A 24,948-nucleotide genomic window follows, 5' to 3' on the forward strand; every position below is an offset into this window, starting at 1 on the left:
AAATAATGTGATCATTCGTCTCTTTATGTCTACATACGACAAGTTCACAAATTCGTCTGTCCTAGTTAAAGCTAGAAACCACGCTAAGGCTCCGTCCCTTAATAGATATGGAAGCAAATGACGCTTCTTTACTGCATTGAACTCATAAATGACGCAGTAAGATTCGAAATACTCAAAAAAACGAATGACGTCTTCCCCATACTTGCCGTGAAAAAATGTGGGGCGCACAATAGAATCTAGAGACGTAAGTAGAGTTTGTGCCATAATGCTAGTATTCACCATTTTCTCTAAATATCTCTAAATAATATAACTAAAAGCACACAAAACAAAATAACACAACAAATTGAGAGGGTGGAGGGAGGGTGGCAAAACAAATAGAATTTCATCAAATTCTAACGGTGGGCGGCAAACAAACTAATGCAAAATAAATCGAGGGTCGCAGATATGTGTGCATCCACACAAGTTAAAACCACATCTCCGCCATGTGCAGTCGCCCCTTGTCGGTCTGAGAGCTCAGATGATGTGTGAGTAATTGACGTGTTTGGGGATGTCAGATCCGACAAGTTGCGCCCAGGATTTCGTAAATATAGAACTTAACAAAATATGAGGTACGGGATCCAACCTGGGTTGCATTTAAATGAAATCCAACACGTACAAAAGAAACAGACTGTGATGTTAAAGGGGGTGAAAAGGGGCAAGAAGGGAGTAACTTTCGGGATAGGTTAATCTACTCGCACTTACTTGCAGGTCTGATCGTTGTCCTCTCCACGATTCCTCCAACGGGCCGACGTCCGTCCATCCCTCTGTTTGGCTGGCTGGTCGTTCAAGTAACCAAAGTTAAGAGTCGGGGAAACCCGGACTGAGTAACCAACTTCGCGAAGACCGCAACTTTAGACAAACTTATAACTTCTTCTTAAAAAGCAATACATCGTCGTTGAATCAAAGGTGCTCTCTAAGATAGAGCAAGGCTATCAATCGTCAATTTCAAATGTAGCTAGCGGTCTACCTTCTATCTCGTCCCTCGCTCCATGTCGACTGTCCCTTCCAATAGTCTTTCAATCCATTTTGTCTGGCGTTCCTTCCGGGTTCATATCCTCGGTTATTCACTTTGATTTGTGTCTCGATGAAAAAAGTGCATGCTCGTAGATTAACCAAGGTAAAGTGATGATAGGAATGCGGACGGGGAAGCAATCTGTTATTTTATTAACTGAAAAATTTACAACGTAAGAAATGAATGGCAGACAGCAAAGGCAAATGAACTTAGAAAAAACAAGTCGATAGGTGATTTAATTTGAAACGAATGATGATGCTTTTGACTGAAATGTTCTTTTGAAATAAAATGTTCCATTGTTCAAAATAAGAAACTTTTTCATATGTCCAAATACACATATCTTCACAATACTGTTGTGATTTTTGGCCATTTTCTACTTTTTACTCTGGTTGTTGACCATGCTAGAAAAAGTTCTTAATTAGGCTGTCATGAAGTCCTTATTTAGCAGCATATATTTCGTTGTCATCATTGAATTAAAATATTTTAAATTTAATTCGTAAGGTTGAAATTTTGTTGCTCGGTGTGTTTTTCCATCCTCGTAGAGAAATGATTATTTAATAGACATTAAATATATAGACGTATTTTACTTATTTGTACTTTCATCCGTTGTCTTATTTTATCCGTCCGTATCTATAGATCATGTTTAAACTACAAAAACTAAAATATATCTGTGCTCTTAATTGACGATGCGCTGTGCGTTTTGTGTATTCACCAAGTATATGTACCGTTTCTTTTGCAATTATTCTTTATAAGCAATTAGCCTGACCATGCACTTCTCAGTAATAAACCACAACTAGAAAATGAAATCTTTGAATTTTACGGCCCATGGTTATGCCAGTTAGGCTAAAGGAGACGGTGATGATGAGTGATGAATGAAATGGTGGAATGAAGAAAGTGGCAGGAAACGGGAGAACCCCGAGAAAACCCACGCACACGGTGTTTGTCCACCACAAAGTTCACTTGACGGAGGCTGGGATCGAACCCGGACCCCAAGCACCAGATGTGAACGCTCTACCACTGAGCCATCGCGGCCCAAACCACAACTAGAGTCCATCTTCTACTGGAATAGACATAGGAGTTTCCTTTTTGGGGGCTGCGACCATTCGAATTGTTGAGAAAAGAAAATGATCTTCCTCGAAAAACGGAATTTAGGTAGTTCTCTGAAATTTGTAAATAAGAGATATACAAATTATCTTGTTTATATCCTTTTTATTTATTGTTTAAATCCGATATGCTACTTGACCACCTTGCCATTTGAAATTTTTCAATTGGACCCCACGTGGGGCCCTAATTTTAGAGGGTAATTTTAGGGAATCGAAACTTGTTCCGTCTTCTTTCATTTTCCAACAGCTTTCCAACAATATGCTACTTGACCCCCTGGCCATTTGAAATTTTTGAGTTGGACCTCGCCTGGGACCCTGCGGGTGACCCTGGGACAATACTTTTTGCTTTAATATGTTGTACTTTTAAAATGACTAAACTTTTGTTTTTTTGGCATCTGTCTCACCGTCTGCGATTTTAAGGGGTGGAAACGGACTTTGTGGACACCCTGTATATTTATATAACTCGCACAGTGTATACATTCGGAAAATTTTTATTAGAGTTTCGTAATAGACGTCATTAGTACTTTCGATTGGTGTATAAGTCATCTTCCACTTCGATATATAATCTCCCTCTCTTACCTTGTAAGATCCAAGCTATGTGTTCGCAAGCGCACATGAGTCGCCGCCATAATGGTCAGTGGTTAATAGCGGCGCCGTGTCGGTCTGTGACTTCGATATCCCATGGACATCAAATTACGCTGCACTGACCTTGAGATATGTTGCTGGGACTTCCTCCACTAGTTCATGCTGTTAGTTCACCCACTGTTGCTTCTCTGCTTGCCCAAACATCGCCTAGTGTGGTCATTCAGCAAATGTGGTCGGCCACTGCGTTGTTCCTGATGAGTCGCAATGCCTCCAATGAGGTATTCACGGTCTACCCTTTAACTGTGAACCAAGAAAAGTTCTATATCCGAAGGACTTCCGAAATAGCATACCTCAGTCGTCTAGCATCAACCTTCATCCTGCTCTCAATCCCCGATATTTCTCATCGGGTTGCTGTCTGACGTTTCAGTACTCTCAAAAAGTCCAGCTGACAGCGCTGAAACTGCTTCCACCGTTTGAATGGTTTTCCGCGATGTTTCTGCAACGTCAAGAAGTTCCCTACAACTATCACATGACTTTTGGCACTTAAGTGTACATAACCATTGTATTCTTTCTAAGATATCATTATGTTTAAATTTGCACAACAAGAAATTAAGGTAGTTTCGAGACTTTTTAAGCAAGAACAAGCATATTTTAGAATAAGTAACACCTTTTATAAAACTATGGTAATTTGCACTTGACAAACAATATATGTGCTTACTTAAATGTGGAAGAAACATCTTAAAGTGAACAAAAATGCTTGTGAATGAGTATTGAGTGGCTATTAATTTTTTGGAATGTTTTATTAAATATTAAAAATGTTTTGAATCGAAACTAATAATAGTAAAATCGGAAGGAAAGTATATTAAGGGAAGTTTGTATAGTCATAAGACCGTAGAACTGTCATAAGAAGGGCGTTTCTGATCATGTTTGCCCTTTACTGTTTACAGAAACCCATGTAAAAGAGAGAGTCTTTCTTATCGTAACTAAATCCATTATAGTGAGAATTACCACATCAGATTTATCTGCTTTAGCATGCGCGCAATGATAGTTCCAGGGAAGTACTGGAATTATATGACATTTCCTGTTTACGGACGTGCATGTAATCCTCTATGAATAAATAATTATCACTCGTCTGTGCTTTCATATTCACCATAGATAGAAGCACATTGTGCGGTTTGTTTGCTTTTTGCTACGTTGGAGAAAAAGTACTGACATAAAATGTGCTGTTGCCCTTCGTGTGAAAATTTTATAGGCTCTGCACAGAGCGAGATAAAAGCCTTACACCTAATCGCCTCTTGAGACATGAAAGAGGCGGATATCTTTGGTCACCGTCTATGCAGGGTACTTATTCTAACACCTGAGCATTAATGATTACAGGAGACAGAGTAAACCAAAGGAAACGAATCTTCACTGCGGAGCTTCCGACAATTTAAGAAGAATGCGATCACGAACTACATGTAACCTAAATATATGATTCTTTCTGTGAAGTGATTTTAAAGAAATCTTAAAGGATCAAGTTGCATGCAGTCAAACTCACGTATCGCGAGATTCGAACTAAACAGACGGTTTCAAGCATCAGAAATTTTATTGAATAGAATAAAAGTTACTTTAAATTGTAAATAAAATATTCTCTCCAATAACTTACATCCTAATTATCCAAATAATAAAAGGCAAACAAACGTCTGTCTGTCAATCAGTCTGTGTGTCTTGCTAATTCCTAATCACAAACAGTTACGTTAATAAATGTAGCTACCTGTGCTACCGCTATGATTTAAATCAACATAATGTTGTGTATTAAAGTCCTTGAATAACAAGTATAATATAATGTTGTGGCTGGACGAACTAAAACAGATAAATATAAGCAATTAGAGGTTTAAATTAAGCATGACTTTAATCTATAATATTCAGCGGGCTGAAAATTCATTGAGAACTAGTTATTATCCATTTTAGAAAATCAGAAAGCAACGAAAAGAAATGTAATGGTAGAATGTTTGAATTAAAGAAAAAATTAACACAGAAAGTAGAAACATTTTTCCATTATTAATATTTACTTTGACGTGACTTTCACATGTATCTGTGCTTCCGTACTTAATTTAGCATTTTCGTAAATGATGGAAACTTCGTGTTTTATGTTAATGAAGTTTGACTCTCTAACCTAAAGGAAGGCGAAGTGTTCTTCTCTTGGGGGAAAAAAAAAATCTCATTTTCCAATGAGAAATGGGCGCAATGACGAAACTTCTTCCACTGCAACCCTCGCAGTCAAGAGTGAGATTGAATATAGGTCCTACCTAACCAGGAGTCTGACGAGCTGAGTTTTAATTTCATCTAATTAGAAAAATACTGGAGAAACCTTTCGTAAATTAACAAGTATTACACACTTACGGTTTCACACAATAGTTAGCTATATTGTTTGTAAATTAAATCTGTTACGTTGAAACACGTGTCAGTTCTTGGGAAGAAGCGTTAGAATTTTTTATATATGGTTATAATAACTTACTTGGTTCGTTCTTTTCGATTATGATAGGTAGTAAACTATCTGTCACTGTTGATTTAATTATTATCTTTCATCTTTTGTTTCAAGTCGAAATCCATCCGTAAATCTAATGTACAAAATGGACCAGGATAAACTCAACCGAAATCAAGTGATGAATGTATAAACGATATAATATAAGGCAGTATTATGTAAGTAGTTGAAATATAAAGGAAATATTTACATGTGTTCTCTCCGTCTCGACAGGTGCTGCTCGAAATGTTCGATTTCCATGTTCCAGATAGAGCTTGGTTCGATTGGTTACGTTCAGTGCGAGCAACAATGGTTCGTGGATTGTTGTGGTACACTTCTTCCCCAGGTTGCTCCAAAAAATCGCAACGTGGGATACAAGGGGGCCTAATAGACAACAAATATTTCGAGACAGTTCTGTCATACTGAAAACAGAGTACACTGTTTCAAAGGAGGCGTGTGTTGTCGCGCTTCTCTGCTGGAAATACGTAAAACTTCATTCATCTGGAGTGAGTTAATCCGCAGAGCTCGAAGATGTAATATATTCTGCTGAGTTAACTGTCTCGAAGAAAATGGGTCCAATGATTCTTATCCTCAGTACAGCTCACCACGCTCCAATCTTTACACCTTGCAGCAGTAGCTCGAGTATTTGTAAGTTTTCGACAGACATGCTGTGTATTTTGCGAATGAACATAGCCACTGAGGTGGAATCACTCTTACCCGTCATGAAGTAAACATTCGAATAGATTTTCTGCAGTAGCCATGTACAGTACGTACCGGTACTCGTTTAGCATGGTCTACGTGTTTCAGCTCCTGTAAAGTCATAATCTTGTGTAGCTTCATGTTGTTCACAGCATTCTTGTCTGCTACAACAGACGCATTTTGAACTTAGTGGGTTTCTGCAACATCCACAGACGAATATCTTCCTTCTGCACCTCGGTCCTTTTCCAACACGGGTAACGCTACTCATCTACCACAGATCCTGTTCAGTCAAACTTCTTTGTAAGTTTGTGCATAGATGACATGGCGAGTTTCTTCACAGTTGAACTCGGCACATATTTTGTACTTTTAGTTATCTGCCCTATGTTTTTTTTTTTTTTTTTTTTTTTTTTTTTTTTTTTTTTTTTTTTTTTTGTAATTAAATATACTGGTATCCTTAGTCAGCGGCATGTTCATGACTATGCTAATAGTTGGTTTTCTTCAACTGTTTTCCCCTTACAGTTGATGGTAGCTATTCTTCCCTTCCCTCGCCTTTCCCTTCGCTCTGTTCAAGACCAGTGTGCTTCGTTCACAGCTCGCAATGTGAAATAAAGGAATACGCTACGTCGAATACACTAGCGTTATTTGGTTTCTCATCCTTCATGTCGGGTCCTTGTCCGGATTATCATGGCTTCATCTGTATAACTAGGATTTACTAGTTAATTTAAGTATTCAAGTAATTTTTAATTACATATGTTATAATCTGCAAACACGCAGTTTATAAATCCAAAGATGCCTTGTCCATTACGGGACTATTCTAAATTCTTCTCGCATTTCTCTTGAAAATCAAAATCATCTACTCAATGCTTCTGATCTTTAATAACCTCTTCTTCCCTTCACCCATGATTGACGTTCTAAATATATACTTCCTTGTACAGAGTTTTAGTTGACATAAAGTTTGGTCCAATTTTTATCCTCGACGTCAAAAAGTAGTAATATTTGATTCGTCAGTCCAGTTGTTACCCATAATGAGAACATGAAATTAGAGATATATTTAATGTGTCTTCATCTGTATGTGAAAAACATCAAACGTATGTGAAGATTATTTGTATCTAATATGAAGGAAATTTAATATTGTTTTTAATGTACGTACATCGTAATTATTAGTGTCTTCATTGAAAACTGGTTAGATAACTTTTGAAATAAAATTATGGGATAGAAATAAAATTTTGAAATAAAACTGTACAGTAGTATAATCATTGAGTGAGCAAGTAAGCGGATCCGAGTGTTGGGTAACATCGTGACTTTCCCGACATTCTCCAGTTTCTTTCCATGTTCTTATTTTATAAGTTCTTCCGGTATGTTACACATACATATATCATCCTTTCCCGTTAACGTAAAGGTTATACTTTAAACTTAAAAAAAAAAAAAAAAAGTCATTTTTAACTTGAGAGAAACTTGATATATGCACAGAAATTATCGATCATTATCTTCCTATTCCACTTCATATTTGTGCTATATTCAAACTTTTGGTTTCTAACTTGAAAATAGTTTGAGGGTATTTATGAGATTCGGAGGAAGGTGAAGTGTCTGAAATATTCTTATCATCATTATTACAATTATGTTTTTGTTCCTGCATTTGTTATGCATGTGCTAAGTAAGTGTTTTTGCTGTTTCATTTCAGGCTGATTACAGCAGACATTTAGACGAAATAACGTGGAAGACAGAACAAATCCTTCTACAAGCAGTGCGTCAAAGTCTTTTGAACAAAGCCTCAATTACAGAAGCACAAGAGCTTTTAAGGCGCTGGGAGGAATTCAGATGTTTGGACAAAAACAGTAAGTTATTACCTTTCTAGTCGTGTTTGAAATAAATGTGTCTTTAATATCTGGAAGTAACAAAATCCTTATGATTCATTTGTGTAATTAACTTTTATGCTTGTTTTTAAATTTTTATCATTGCGTTCTGAGAATGGTATCTTTGAATTCACAGTTACCATCTTTCTACGAGTATTTTTTTAAGTTTTACTGTTGTAGACAAAATTGGAAGTTGGAAATGCAAATCAATCGGCCCATTTACATAATAATGGAGAATGTTAAAAGGATTAAATCACGGAGTATTGCATGTGAAGTTGAGAATCATAGAATTCCAAATTTACTCAAGAAAACTAGTTATTACGTCGGAACTGTACTGCAATAGTAATAGCGAAGATAGCAGCTTGAAAGTACATGTTGGTATTACTTTGTCAATAGAACTAAAACCACGCGTCCATTTTATTGCAATACTGTATTATCTTCATTTTACCATACCCCTAATCTTTTCATCATCATTTTGCATCATTTGTACCTACATTATTGTCTCAAGTATCCTATAGTAGAAAACATACCGCTAGGTAATGTTTCGAACTACCGTAGCGTTCAGTTCGCTCCAGAAATGGTCGTTATTCTACTCAAATGTGCCACCTTTATTAGCAGTGTTTCTTTCAGAAACAATGTTCCGGGGGGGGGGCACACTTAAGATTCTGGGGGTACTACGATACTTGTATCTGAACATCTTTATTATATCTTTATTTGTATTTGTGGGCAAAATGTACTTTTAAATTACATGAAAACAGAAATAGATGTAATTTCTTTTCTGGTTGTTATAATAGTGATTCGACGATGTGAATTTAGTTGTCATAGCAACGAAAAAATAAATAATATATAAGAAAGGATCCATCTCGTGAAATCTATATGTACAATTTTTAAATAGTGTACTTGTTTAACTTATTTCGTACTACAATAAAAGGTAATATCAGGTATGCAGTGTGTAAAATGGATTTTGATATATCAGTAGCCTTAGCTATATAAATATATGAACTGTGGGCGTCTTAGGGTACACTACTGATACTATTGTATTTATTATTATATTATAGACGTTTTTTTTTTTGTCTGCTCGGGGGGGGGGCAGTGCACTCCCAAAAGCAGGTCTGAGAGAAACACTGTTTATTAGTAGATGGTGCTTTCGAGATAAACTTCACAGAGATAGCCAGCATTGTGGACCACTATTCTGCATCTATCTTTTAAGTCTGCACATGTCCGCAAAATTTCGTCGTCTTCGCCTTGTCTTGAGATAAACACGTTAAACTTCCGTAGTGCCAGTAATGAGAATTATAATGCTCTTGTCACGCTTCTCGACTTCGACTCTGCTCTCCGTGAGCTGTCCAATACTGCGCTGAGAGTTGATCGTATGTCATGTTGCACCATGTCTCAGCTTGCATTATTGCTGTTGTTTAATCGCATTGGGTCGGAGACCTTTCTACCTCCGTGGGGTGAGGCCTCTGTTTCTTCCCATCCTAAAAACAGAAAATAGAAACATGTGTCAAATACTAACCTATTGCTTTTACGAGTTGAGTTTGTAGGTTCCTTGAACGCGTGGTCAACAAGCCCTTGATGTGGTATTTGGAGTCCGATTTCCTTTTAAGTAATTCGCTCTTCCAGCTCCACGACTAACAGTTATACATATATATATATATATATATATATATATATATATATATATATATATATATATATATATATATATATATATATATATGTAAGTTTCTCAGCTGGTCTTATATGATTTTGGCTTTTGCTGTCAAGGGGTTCGGTACATGTTGATAAAAATCCACGAATCTTCTCGCGATTTGCATAGTCAGCTTTGACACGTGGATCTGTCTTCTCTATGTAAATCAAAAAGTAAGATTTCATTTTCCAATTTCTTCATATCGTCTTCATCTTTCTGAATTTGACCAAACACGTTTAAGGAAAGAACCCATACGGCTAACGTTTTCGACTGCATGGTAAATTGAATTACACCAGCAAGTCCATGACCATACCTCATGTATGTACTTTCGATAAACTGATTAGTCCATATCCCATTCCAGACATGTTTTTGTGCCTTACTACGTGTTCACCAACCATGAATTTTGAACCAGTCTGATTCTTCTCAGATATAAATTAGTTTACAATCTCGCATAAACAACACATAAGTTTGCGTGTTCATTATTTGAAAACTTTTCATTTGCTTTAATGTGTAAAAAGTTATTCTACTGTTACTACATGAGAAGAAAAAATAATTCTACGTTGATAAAGCAAAATTTCTCGTAAAATTTTGCTCCCAGTTCTTATCTCCCTTCCTCTTCTGAAATTATATGGTGAGTAAATAAAAATATTGCATATATTTTGCGTGGATCTCGTTTACTTGTACGTTTTCATCACTAAAAATTCGACAAAAAATGCGAAAAAAAAAACATAGTTCCGTCATAGTTGGTAACTATGACGTTCAAGAGAAATATAATTTCTTCACAACGAACACGTTTAAGGCTTTTCACGAATGATTAAGAGACAAACTGGAAAAGGTTTACAATATATATATATATATATATATATATATATATATATATATATATATATATATATATATATATATATATATATATATATATATATATATATTGAATTATTCCGAATGTGTTATTTTTGTACAACCCATATTTAGAAGTCAAAAATTGTACTTCCGATTTCCCTTCTAGTGATTGTCTGGGTTTTATTCATAGCTCATATGAGAGTTTAAGAACTGTATATTTGGAACATATATGATACTTCTCTTGTTCTTAACGTTTCCTACGTGAAAACTGTAAAATAAAATATTCTGTATAAACATTATTTTTGTAAATTTTATTGATAGTTGGTAACCCTGACATTTGTGAGAAAAATTATCAAATTCCGTCAATTGGTTGCTAGTTGGTTATTTATAACATATGCATGAATTGGCATTCTACTGTCAATAGCATATGAGAAAAATAAAACTACGTATGCTGAGATAATCCAGTAATTTAAGACATGGAAAGTAAGAGAACGCCACCCCTCTTTACCCTCGTGTGTGAAGTTTCCCCAAGGTTTACAGAGTGGCACTCATCGGATTCGAAACCAGCACCCCAAAATCAATAAGATCAGCTGGAAAACTTTATAAAAAAATCATGGTACGGCTAAATATTGCATCTTCTCCCCCGAACTAGTTAGATTCAAGACGTGTTTTACTACAACGAACTCTTTGTGCTGTATTCTTCGACTTACAGAAATCGTATGAAACAACTCGGCGTTAAGGTATATTACGTAACAGAAGTGTACGTAGCTATATGGCTTAATTTATAGTAAATGTTATTTATGAGCGATATTTTAGAGTTCGTGTGGGTTCTGATCTTTCAGAGCGCTCTCCGCAAGAAAATACTGTTCTTCAAAGCAGTGTTCTTGGTATGTTCTCTTTGCTGTGCTGTCAACATTGTTCTCTCGCTGATCCTGTCTGTATTCTGCTTCACGTTAATGACCTTGTTATTTACTGTCACTCCCGCCATCTACTCAACATTATTCAATAGCTTCAACTCACTCTAAACAGTCTTCGCTGGTAGAACGAGACCGGATTTCGCTTTTCAGCTGCCAAGTCTCAGTATGTCCATTTCTGCCACCAGCGCACTTGATTTGTTAATAACGCACTTATATCTTAGTGGTAGTCGTCTGCAAGGGCGCCGATCCTGGGGGAACCGGGCCCCCAATGCTCTTGTGGGCCCATTTATTTTTATCAATATATATTTTTATTATGTATTTTTTTTATAAATATACAATATTTGGCATAATTTGAATTCTTGCCTTTAAATCCTCATATATGTCTTTTTAAACCCTTGTCTGAAACCAAACACACATCTGAATGCCCCCTAAGTTACAGAGAAATCGGCGTCTTTGTTCGTTGGCCTATGGAACCCGAAGGTTCAATGCCGCGTTCACAAAAGCTCTCCCTTGATTCCTATCATTAGCCAACTGAATCCAGTTTCTACTTTGTATTCCTATTTCTGCGAGATCCATTGTAATATTGTCTTCCCATCTGCACCTAGGCCTTCCTAATGGTTGTGTTCCGACTTGGTCTTCCAGTTAAGACTGAAAACGTTCCTACTTTCCTCCATCCTGGCTACACTACCTGCCTACCTGAGTCTCCTAGACTTGATGACCCTAACAATGTTTGGTAAACCGTATAAATTATGTAGTTCCTCATTATGAAGTTTCCGTCATTCCCCATTTCTGTTCCTCTTGGGTCCAAATATTCGTCTCAGGATCTTGTTCTCAAATACTTTGTCTATGTTCTTCCTTCAGTCTATGAGTAAGTGACCATGTTTCGGAACCATACAGAACCACAGGCATGATTATCGTTTTATATATTTTAAGCTTCAAATTTCTCGGGAGAATTCGCGACAAGAGATTTTGAACTGAATAATAACACGAATTCCCTGGTTTTAGTCGACATTTAATTTCTTCGTGAATATAGTTTTCGTCTGTTAATATTGATCCTCGATATTTGAAAGTATCCACTTTATCAAAAGTATTATTCGATATTTTAACGCATCCATAATTTACCGTATTATGATCCCGACAAGCTTCCATGTATTTAGTTTTCTCTGCATTTACTTCTAAGCTTATGTCCCTGCAAGCGTTTAATAAGATCTTTGCATTTCTTTCTATTGTTCTCCTATCATCCCCTATTAAATTTACATCATCAGCATACACCATAACCTGGTGAACACCGTTCAACTCTAGGCCCAGATTGCTGTCTTTGATTTTCCTTATAGCGTATTCCAGGACAGAGTTGAATAATAATGGCGATAAGGCATCTCCCTGTTTCAGGCTACTCTGGACGTGAAAGCTCGTGGACAAAAATTTTCCTACCCGGATTTTACTTTGGGGAGTCATTTAAACATATGTTAATTAATCTATTCCAAATTCTGTAAGAATGTTGTACAATGTTTCTCTCCTAACCGAGTCGTAAGCCTTTCTAATATCAATAAATAGTTGATGTACCTTGGTATTCCCACTTCTTTTCGCGAATATGGAAAGGGTGTTGAATGCTATTTTTGGATGGATTTCGTCTAAATCTGCACTGATATCTCCAGTAATATCATCTGCGTATGGGGCCAGTCTTTCTAATAGAATGTTTGAAAGGATTTTATAGGATAATAACAAAAGATGAATGTCTCGATAATTATTACAGTTGGTTTTGTCGCCTTCCTTGTGAATTGGAACAATGATTGATTCTTTCCACTCTTGTGGCAATTCTTTCTTGTTCCAGATAAGCAGAATGAGCAATTTTTACTTCTATTCTGTTAGGTTCTGGAATATACGGTTTGCGGTGTGTATTTCCCTTTCTCCACGCATATTAGTTTTCGGGTGCGTGTTAAGCAAATCATTAAGGTTACTGTGCCCACCCCCTTGTCCGAGCACTTCGCCTTTTCGCCACCAGATGCTCACTTTTTCATTTAGCAATCACTGCTGGCACCTCTACTGGGAAGAACTGAAAGATCGTACCGCTCAGTTTAAATGTGTCCAGGATATCCACAATTGAAGTGGGCGGGGAGAGGAATCCAACATTTTCTTTTTCTTCGTGTACCTGCAGTCAGTCAGAGTCTATTTTTACAAACCGTGTTGTTCAGCCGCAGGGCAAAATCTCAACCATTGACGGGTAACAAATCTTCTTTTTTCAGGTAGGAATAGAGTTTTTGTACGAAAAACTAGAATTAGGTTGCAGAGAACGTCATTCGCATCGCGTTGACAAATTTTCTTTCGCCCGTTTATCACATGAAGCTCTTTTCTTTTTTTTTCTTTTTTCGATTATTACCAGAATATGAGATTTAAAAAAAACCTAAATGGTTCTTTGTATGCAGAAAACAAACAATACCAATATTTTCTTACATATCAGTATTATATGATTTTTTTTTTCCTGAAGTGTATGATGCTTGAAAAATGGACAGAATGAATTTTGACTTTTCTATTTGTCCCTATCCTTCTGAGTAGAGAGAATGCTGTGGCGCAACTAAAGGGCCTGCAGGGCCCGCAACATTGAGAGGCCTAGAACAGAAAGAGGCCCATTTCAGTTTCGAAGTTAAACTTTATAATGTTAGGATGTTAAAAATTATGTGATGTTCCAACTATATCTCATTTTTACCTGTGAAGACGGTAACGCCTGAGCGATTATTTAGTAAATTAAATGCCAACAAAACTTATACTGACCATCGAAAACAGTATGACCACTCGCTACTTTTTGAACGAAATCACCGGGCTGAGATAAGAGCTACAAGGCATAACACAACCGCGCGCCAAACGCGACAAGAATCTCACTTGATTAGTCAATGTGGTGCTTGTGCCTTGAATGGGAAAGGACGACGATATATCAGGGTGACTAAATGGCTGGGAGCTTCATTTCGGAAACAGCGCGACTTGTCGAGTTTTCGCGATCTGCCGTGCTTATGTATTTCAAAGATGGGAAAAGGACAGTGAAACCAGCATCGAACCAAACAACAAAAAGTGGGACGACCACACCTCATTAAAAATGTCGGATGTCGTAGACTCTCGAAGTTGGTACATCAGAATAGACGAAAACTATAGCACAATTTAATAATAATAATAATATGCATTTTTTGCATATGAGCAAGTTGTTACTCACTAGATCAAAACTGTTCTCTGTAAATTTTACGTGACTCATGAATGTGGAAAGACGGGGTCCGTTTAACATCTTTGCGGGGAGGCCCATCGTCCTTACTTACGCTACTGAGAGAATGTAAGATAAAATAATAACACACACACACACATATATATATATATAATATAAACTCCTGGCGCAACGACGAGGAATTGCAGGCATTATTAGACGAAGACCCAACCAAATCGCAAGCAACATTAGCACAAGCACTAAATGTGACTCGAGGAGCAATTTCCAACGTTTAGAAGCCATGGGAAAGATCCAGAAGTATGGAAAATGGGTGCCACACCAACTGACGGATAGACAAATGGAAAAGCGAAAAACCGTGTGTGAAATCCTGCTTCAACGGTTCGAAAGGAAATAATTTTTGCATCGAATTGTTATGGAGGACGAAAAATGGATTTATTTTGAGAACCCGAAGCGAAAAAAATCATGGCTTGCACCTGGTGAAGCCGGCCCATCGACGGCAAGGCCAAATCGCTTTGGCCGCAAGACAATGCTCTGTGTTTGGTGGGACCAGTGTGGTGTGGTGTACTACGAGTTATTAAGACCTGGTGAAACAGTGAATACGGATCGCTATAGACAACAAATTATTAATTTGAATCATGCGTTGATCGAAAAACGGCTGGAATGGGCCCGAAGACATGGCAAGGTTATCATGCAACATGACAACGCGCCGTCTCATACCGCTAAACTGGTGCAGGACACATTAGAAACACTTAATTGGGAAATATTACCGCACCCGCTGTACTCTCCAGACCTCGCTCTGTCGGACTATCACCTTTTCGCCTCGATGGGACTCTCACTCGCAGAGCAGCACTTCGCTAATTTTGAAGACGTCGAAAAATGGCTCGTCGAATGGTTTGGCTCGAAAGAGAAAAAGGTTTTTTTGGGATGGTATCCATGATTTGCCTAAAAGATGGGCAAAGTGTGTAGAATCCAATCGTCATTATTTTGAATAAAGAAATTGTGAGATTCCCTGAATATTCAGTATTTTCTGTCTCGAAAAAACCGGCAAATTTCAACTAACACATCTGGTAAATGATTCTGCAAATTTTGGTTAGTTTGTGGTAGAAAGTGTGGCAGAAAAACTTGATTGTTTATTTAACAATGGTGGCATCTAACAATGAAAGAACAATATGTGAAATCGACGCGTACCATTCCCTAAATATTTCAATTTTAAATGCGTGTGCAAAGTTTGGTCAGTTTCTGGTAGAACGTGTGGCAGACAAAGTTGATTGTTTTTTTTTAACAATGGTGGCCTCTAAGAATGGAAGTAACAACAATAAGTGAAATCGGCACCTACCGTTCCATCGACATCTCAATCGTAAATGATTGTGCAAGTTTGGTCAGTTTGTGGTAGAAAATATGGCAGATAAAGTTGATTGTTTGTTTAATAATGAAGAAATCCAAGGATTATGTATTTAACAATGGTGTCTTACAACAATCAAACTAACAACAATATGTGAAATCGACATAGCTTTCCATAGATATTTCAACTTTAAATGGGTGTGCAAAGTTTGATCAGTTTCTGGTAGAACGTATGGCCATTAATGTTGATTGTTTGTTTAACAATGGTGGCCTCTAACAATGAAACTAACAACAATATGTGAAATCGACCCATACCATTCCATAGATATCTTAATCTTAAATTATTCTGCAAATTTTGGTTAGTTTGTGGTAAAAAGTGTGGCAGAAAAACTTGATTGTTTATTTAACAATGGTGGCATCTAACAATGAAAGAACAACAATATGTGAAATCGACACGTACCATTCCCTAGATATTTCAATCTTAAATGCGTGTGCAAAGTTTGGTCAGTTTCTGGTAGGAAGTGTGGCAGATAAAGTTGATTGTATTTTTAACAATGGTGGCCTCTAAGAATGAAACTAACAACAATAAGTGAAATCGGCACGTACCGTTCCATCGACATCTCAATCGTAAATGATTGTACAAGTTTGGTCAGTTTGTGGTAGAAAGTATGGCAGATAAAGTTGATTGTTTATTTAATAATGGAGAAATCCAACGATTGCTTAACAATGGTGGCCTCGAAGAATGAAGCTAACAACAATATGAGAAATTAATTGGTACCATTTAGTATATATCTCTGTGGTAATCCGATGGGTGCGCAAAGTTTGGTCAGTTTGTGTTAGAAAGTATGGCAGATGAAGATGATCGTTTATTTAACAATGTAGAAATCCAACGCTTGTGTATTTAACAGTGATGGTCTTCAACAATGAAACTAACAACAATATGAGAAATCGACACATTTTCCCAAGAGATTTCAATCTTAAATGAGTGTACAAGGTTTTGTCAGTTTCTGGTAGAAAGTATGGCAGATAAAGTTGATTCTTTATTTAACAATGATGTCCTCTAACAATGAAACTAACAACAATAAGTGAAATAGACACGTACGGTTCCATAGATGTCTCAATTGTAAATGAGTATGCCAAGTTTGGTTAGTTTGTAGTATAAAGTATGGCAGATAAAGCTAATTGTTTATTTAACAATGGTTTCCTCGAACAATGAAACTAACTACAATATGTGAAATCGACAGGTACCATTCGCTAGATGTCTCTGTGCTAATCGGATGGGTGTGCCAAGTTTGGTCAGTTTGTTTTAGAAAGTGTGGCACATAAAGTTGATTGTTTATTTAACAATGGTGGTCTTCAACAATGAAACTAACAACAATATGTGAAATCGACACGTACCATTCCCTAGATATTTCAATCTTAAATCGGTGTGTAAAGTTTGGTCAGTTTCTGGTAGAAAGTACGGCAGATAAAGTTGATTGTTTACTTAACAATGGTGGCCTCTAACAATGAAACTAATAGCAATAAGTGAAATCGACACGTACCATTCCCTAGATTTTGTAACGTCCATTAACCAGATTATATCCGTTTTTGCTTAATTTTTGAATTGTTCATTTTATTTTTGATTGTTTTAATTTTATTAGTTGTATATGTTAACATTGGTGACGGTGGCGCCATCTACCGTTTTAGATACAAACTATTTGGACGTAATGAATAACCTTAAGAAATCTCTCCATTTGTTTAAGGTGTTATCTGTATCAGTGAGAACTGTTCCATCGGCTTTCTTTAATATATAAGCACGAGGTTGATAGCCTTTCGTAAATTCGTTGATCCCCTTATACATGTCCAGAATGTTTTTATTTTTACTATTATGTTCAAGTTCATTAATTTTAGCCTTCAAAAAATCGCGTTTGTTTGTTCTAAAATTTTTGGAAGTTTCCCGCCTGAAGTCGACGAAATTTTGTGTAGTGGTTTCATCCGGATTTTGTAGCCAGCGTAATTTTGCCGGTTTTCTCTTTTCTGCTAGTTTAATGCATTCCTGATCGAGCCATGGTTTGTTCCTACGTATTTCCGCGTGTCCCAATTTTCTTTTGCTGAACTTTTAATACTATCTCTAATTTCAATCCAAGTATTCTCAAGACACTAGTGCACTCCGAATCTTCTAAAACCAAGAATGTATTCGAGACTTCAGTTTTGTATTCCTCTCTTACTTGGCTCTCTTCTAATTTCTTTAAATTAAATCTCTCCGTTTTCAGACACTGATTATTTCCTTTATTCAACGATATTTTCCCTTTTCTTATCGCTGCTATCAGGTAGTGGTGTTACAATCTGCCCCTCTAAAGACCGAACATCAATTATGCTAGATTGTCTTCTTCTTTTTACTAAAACGTGATCGATTTGATTGTGTGTTTTTCCGTCTGGTGATGTTGAAGTGTATTTATGAACGTCGCAATGTTAGGAATTTTGTAATCTTTTTACGATAAGGCTAATTAAATGTTCTGCAAGTTTTCCATTTTAAAAATAAAAAAGTTAAACCTTTCGGCGATTAAACGTTTATTGAAGACCTATACTATTGTTAGTGCGTCATCGATCCGTCTCAGCTGTTTAAATTAAATAATGAAGATTACTGTCTAAAACAACTCGTGTAAGAAAATATGTAGTTGAGTCAAAATTAACGTTACAGTGTAATATCTTATTTGGGGATAAATTTAATCTGTATATGAGTAATATTAAAATGAAATGAAATCTTTGAGTTTTACGTCCCACGGTTATGCCGGTTAGGCTAAAGGAGACGGTGATGATGAGCAATGAATGAAATGGTGGAATGAAGAAAGTGGGAGGAAACGGGAGAACCCCGAGAAAACCCACGCACACGGTGTTTGTCCACCAGAAAGTTCACTTGGCGGGGACTGGGATCGAACCCGAGACCCTAAGCACCAGAGGTGAACGCTCTACCACTGAGCCACCGCGGCCCCATGAGTAATATTAGTTATGATGACAACCGAGTGAAATATTAGTAGTTAGGTAGGCTTCCTCTCACTTCAGGATATAAACATATATATGTATTCTGAAGCAATTGTAATAGAATGGGAAAATGGTGATTTATTGATTTGACTTCTAGTTTCAACCACAAACAAGTATACTGCCCATTGAATTATTCAAGGATTCACGAAAGGCAACTTTATACCTATATATTTTATATTTTATACATATATACACATTTATATAACATTATATTATTATTAGTTTTGAAGTACATTTGTCTAGAGAAGCAAAAAAAAAAAAAAAAGTCGTTTTGTGGAAAAGAAGAGGTAGTTGTTTCTTTTCTTTTTTCTTCATGTGAAGATGATGTTTCCTAAAATAATGTTTGTTGGCTCTTTATGCTTTTCTCATTCAACTACCGTATCAGTTTGTTTTTGGTTTGTTTGACTTGAACGTCCCACGATTATGCCTGGGCGCCTAAGGAAGACGTGGACCTATTGATTATAGTGTAATCCGAGCCACTTTTTTTCGTTCAACTGTACTCCCACCCAGAATCGGACCCGGGACCAGGCATCAGAGGCAAGCGTGTTAGCCACTAGGCCAAGCGGTGATCCTGACCATTTTTGTTTTCCTGTAGATTATTCTATAATTAAGGAAGTGGCTTTATGACTTTGTCTCTGAAGTGTATTAACAAAACTTCATGCAACTTTTTTTTTGTATGGAGAGTTTGTCCAAGTTGAAGAGTTCATCAAAGCCGTCAGATTCTGTTACCGATAGTAGCGTCAATACTTTTTCTCCCTTTCTAGAGACTGCTAAGTACTTAAATCTACTGAAGATTGCCGGAATCTGTTAAAGATTCAAATGAAGATGTTATCTTTTTAATATACAGTTGTGCCTGTCGAACGAAATTTATAGTATAATCGACTTAGAAAGTGGATTCTATTTCGATGTCTATACATAATTAACATTGGCAGGTGTTGCACAGTATTCCAAGCTCCTATCAGTGTATCTGTTTCCTCCAGTAAATACTCTCTTATTGGCAAGCAGATGGAACCAAAGCAACGAAAATAAGTTTAGTCTCTAAAACCTATTTAGGATACTTTGCAACCGGTATCATGTATTAGTCGCCGAGAGGAAGTTATCCTAGCGTGGTTGCGTAAGAGCACTCGATGGAAGTTTCCAAAAACCGTTGGACTGTATCTCCTTATTCTTAATGGAGAGTTTGTATACTGACTAGTGAGTTCCATATTTCTAACATGTCATGCTTGTGGGATACTTACTTTTTCACAAATATTATGATCTCTCGCTTCGTCCTCCTCATTTTATTCAAAGTAGCACGATAAAAAAAGAAAAAAAACTACGTTAGAGTTTGCGGACAAACATCATATATGCGCGTATGTAATATACAGTAAACTCACATGGTAAATCTTGTTTAACTTTGGTAAATATGTTACGAAAGGGTAGATATACTTCAATAAGTTTTAAGTATGATATTATTTGGTTTCTTATACACTGATATTGTCAATTTTTAAATGATTATGAAATCTGAATCTGACAATGAATGGATGTCTGAAACATACACAACCTTTATGTTTGTCGTTGTTGGTGTTTATAACTTCTACAATATGACGCTTAAATGCAGACCTAGAAGATTCGGGACTCCTTTTTTCTAATTTATCGACGTTAAGGGACAAGTTGATTAATTGTATCAAGAAACTCGAAAGCCGAAAGTTTGTGATTCTCGTCGAGCTTATTTAATGTATACGATTTTTTTTATTTTAATTTATTAATTTGTTTAGTTGTTGAGACCTATATACGTTTGTAATTTCTCGTCGTTTCTGTTCCATTGATATCCACACAGATGATTTCGCTAATATTCAATATTGTGTTTTAATAATATTGCGTTTAGTTGAGTTGGAATTTTTGTGAGGAGTGGTTTTGAGTGATGGAATCTACAATTGAGATGGGCTCTGAGTGTATTTAGCAGGCGCATAGATCATCATATAAAATCAACTCTCATAGTATAAGTCATTCCCAACCACTAATGGCAGCTGGATTACAATACCACGTCACTGACCCTCAATAATATGGTGTTTAATGTCCACTGTATTGAATTTAACATGACATTGTGTATGCGATAACACTACTTAGATTGTGTTAAGGTGGGAGTTAATGTGGTTCGGATCCCACGTTAAGCATAAGTCCACGTCTTATATAGCCTCGTTACTGAAAGGGACGTTAAACTAATATTATCAACCATCTACTAAAATTGTGATGTTTCAATCGAGCATTGTAGTATACAGGGTTTGTCCGTAAAGTAATGAGACTGACCACCGCGCGAAACTTTCCCGAGAGAAAGGATTTGTGGTGGGGGATCTAAGCTAAGCAACGGACTGAGCGCTAATCGCGTCCGAGCTCTGACGCAGTGAGGATCAATGGCGTAACTACATTGGAGCGAGTGGAACAGTTGCTTCAGCGTACACAGTAAAAGGGCGCGAAAAAGAATACGGTAAACTGTTCCTTACGCAAAAGGTACGCTATGACAACAGCCGATACCAGAGGCGGATCCAGGAATTTTTGAGAGGGGACGCAGGTCTGAAAAATAAACTTTAGACATTTTCGATATTTGGTTCGCTAACTAAAATTGTGAACTACAGTGCTTCATAATACGTATTTACCTCCGCCCTTCTGGAGGCGGCATTGAGGAAAACCATATTGTTCAACACGGAAAAATCCAGGATTATCATGAACTGTAAACGCATACATTATCTACAATGTGTGGAAAACGCACTCAGAATCTTCATTTTGAGAGAAATTTTAAAACTTTTTTTTTCCATAGCCTTTGAACAAATGCTTCATTAGGGACTAATTTATATATTTTACTCCTCATGGAGGGGCGCACGAGGCGATACCCGGACAATCGCCACTGCAATGTTTGTCTAGCTAGCTGCCTAGTAAAAGTTTTGCATAATGAGTCATTACAATCAGCGCGCCGCGACCCCTCCCGGGTTTCACCCCCCACCCGGGAATAAAACGAAAGTTGGATCTGTTTGAAACCTAGTTGACACTTATAAAACTATTCTGTTCCCCTACTTATATGAAGAATTATAAGCAATGATATTCTATCTTTAAATTATAAAAGTAGCAGTTTGGATTAAATACGGTAGACCATTTTTAATTTAATTTCCTATGAACATAATTCATATTTATTAAGTATGTAGTGATAACTTAGGAAAAAGATAAGTTAAAACTTTAGGTGTCTTAATAAAAATAATTTCGTATACTGTTAGTATCTATATATATAAAAGAGAACGCACAAATCCTTTGTGAACTCATCACGCTAATACGGCTGAACCAATTTCTTTCATTTTTGGGGGGTTATTAGGATTTGGACCCTAGATGGTTTTTATCATATCACTTTAATTTTTAATTACCAGTGTCTTGAGATAATTGACCATTCAAGTGTCCATACGTACAAATCCTTTGTTATTAGTTCATCATAGGTAAAAATAAACGTATTTATATGCAACCCGCATGACCATGTGACTCGGCGGGTTAACATAAATGACAGGCGCTATAATTTTAACATTTACTGCAATTTGAAAGCGAAAAAGTAAAAATTATCTAAGTAACAAAGTTTATTGCGTTCCGGGGTGACCGCAGCGAAGCGGGGTGAACGCTGCTAGTATATATATATATATATATATATATATATATATATATATATATATATATATATATATATATATATATCGCAGCAGCTGAAATGCATGGGGGAGTAAATCGATGATCGATCGATACAGGGCGCAGTGAAACTAGTTACGCCATTTGTGAGGATCGTACGTAACGTGAAAACTGTTTCTGAGTGTTTGTTACGGCAGAAAACGTGAGAAATGGAACGTCTGTTGGAGTCAACATGGGGACCGTTGAAGACATGGAGTGAACGACAGCAGTCAGAGTCTAGGAGATTTTTTACTTTGTCCGTGTTTTATTCAAACCTTCGTTGAAGAGCGTCCAGATCGCTCTATATCTTCAAGGTTTCCCTTCCGTTCTTGAACTCACTGAACCATCGGAAAACCTTGGCTCTTAACAGGGCATCGTCTTTGTAAGCTTGACCAACGCAAGCGTCTCGGAAACAGTTTTACCCAGGTGAAAAGAAAATTTAATCGCATAGCCGCTGAATGCTCCATTTCTCACATTCTTTGGCGTGACAAAAACTCAGAAAAAGCTTTTGCGTCACACGTGATTCTCACTGCGTCAGAGCTCGGACATGACTGCCGCCCGGTGAGTTGTTTAGCTTAGATTCCCCACCACAAATCCTTCCGCTGGTTAGCGCGCTGCTGGCGATTGGAGCGTTACTTTGCGGACAAACCCTGTATATGTTCTTATGGTGGGATAGATACACTGCTCCACAGAATTTCAGCAACTCGAAGGAAGTGGTAGAAAATAAAACGACAAGATCACTGCACCAAGTATAATCAACAGAAAGACAGGACAGATGCACAATGCAACACAGATGAAGGTGGACAGTAGAGTTAGGATGTACACGGTGGCCAGAAAATTCAGAACCACGATATCTCGACATGTAAACTGGACTGTACGAGGGCATAGGCAGTCAATATGGCGTGTGACCAACACAAACAGATACACAGCCACGACATCTGGCCTCCGCGCAGCAAATCAGAGCGTTGGTCAAGTCTTGCTGCAGATGGCACCACTTCTCGAGGAGAGCTTTTTGGAGTTAAGGAAGAATGCGTGGTGGTTGATTACTCTGCGCTATTCGCCGCCCAGGAGCATCCCACACATACTCGATGAGATTCAACTCCGACGGGTATGCAGACCAGGCAGTGCGCGTAACTTCTTCGCTCTCCAGATACTCGGACTCCAGATGTGCACAGTGAAGGTGGGCATTGTCATCCGCAAATAAGAAGTCCGGACCAAATGCTCCGTGGAAATTGCGCACATGTGTGTGCACCTTCACGGCACAACGGTATCGGGATGAAATTCTCCAATGTTCCACAATATGGAAGTCAGTATTCACATCCAGCATGATCCCACCCCACACCATGATGGAACCACCGCCAAAGGACGGCAGTTCAGTAATGAAGTTTGGGTGATAGCTTGTTCCTGGCTCTCTCCACACTCATGTTCGCCAAGAATCAGACGACAGGCTGTATCAAGACTCGGAGAACATATTGCTCGTCCACTAGTGTTCCCCCCATGCTACTTGTTCCTGACACCAGTGTTCCACCCACCCATGGTAACTTGCACGTTTCTGCTCCCGTTTAAATGGCACACACAATACAGGCTTCCTGGCATGCAGTCCTCCTGTATTGAGTCGTCGACGAATAGTTTCACGACTAACACGTTGTCCCGTCGCCTGAAACATCATTTGCTTGTTGAGAGCATAACGTTTGATGGTCATGTCCGGCAGCAATTGTAAGAAACCGGTCATAGGCGGCCGACAACTTCCTCGAACGACCTCCTTCATTACGTCTACTGACTGAATGTCCATTTTGCAAGCGACTCCACAGCCTTGACACGACACTTTTGTTCACATTGAATTCCTGCGCCACGTCCACTTGGGGTGGGCCTAGTTCTAATCGCCCAATTATTCACCCGCGGCCAATGTCACTCAAATGTCGTCTGCTAGCCATTGCAAGGTATGTGCACCCTGATATCCCATACAGGAACCACCAACTCACTGCTTGCAGCCTCGGACATAACTGGGCTCTGGTGTACGCTTTGTGGCAAAATCTATTCACCGCGGTTACGACGGTGTTACGCACGCGCTATAGCGGGCCCTCACCTTGCCTGTGCGTCTCTTTGTATGTGCATACCACCTACCAGTGTTTAATGGTATCCACACGTCACTTATTTCAAGTTCTCTTGGGTTGCTTAAGTTTTGTGGAACAGTGTATGTAGGCTAACTTCTTATCGCTATAATCTGATCCTTGATTGCAATAACTGGCAGAAATATGCTATGATCAAAGTTACTCATGAGTACTTATATTTTCCGGAGAAAGATAATGGGATATGTCCGTTATCGCGCGGTTGACTGAAGCTCACATTCTAGTTACACTTACTGGTAGAAGGAATTCCCGCATTAAGCGGAAGTCTACTGGCGAAGCTTTTAGAGACATTCGGTGCCAGGAAGTGCCCGGCAAGCGCAA

The 24,948-nt window shown here is 37.7% G+C and overlaps 1 protein-coding gene across 2 annotated transcripts in view; it reads left to right on the forward strand.

Annotated features, from left to right (window-relative positions):
- The window catches only part of LOC145686491 (midasin-like), a 630,928-nt gene that overhangs the window by 407,016 nt on the left and 198,964 nt on the right, over positions 1–24,948 (forward strand). For both annotated transcript variants that reach the window (XM_081759859.1, XM_081759860.1), the window contains exon 2: positions 7,623–7,776. In XM_081759859.1, the coding sequence (XP_081615985.1) occupies position 7,776 (1 nt within the window). In that variant the 5' untranslated portion in view covers positions 7,623–7,775. The remainder of the gene's footprint in view (positions 1–7,622; positions 7,777–24,948) is intronic.

The sequence above is a fragment of the Thermobia domestica genome, chromosome 5 (assembly GCF_964235325.1).
Source record: "Thermobia domestica chromosome 5, izTheDome1.hap1.1, whole genome shotgun sequence".
In the NCBI taxonomy this organism is placed as follows: Eukaryota; Metazoa; Arthropoda; class Insecta; order Zygentoma; family Lepismatidae; genus Thermobia; species Thermobia domestica.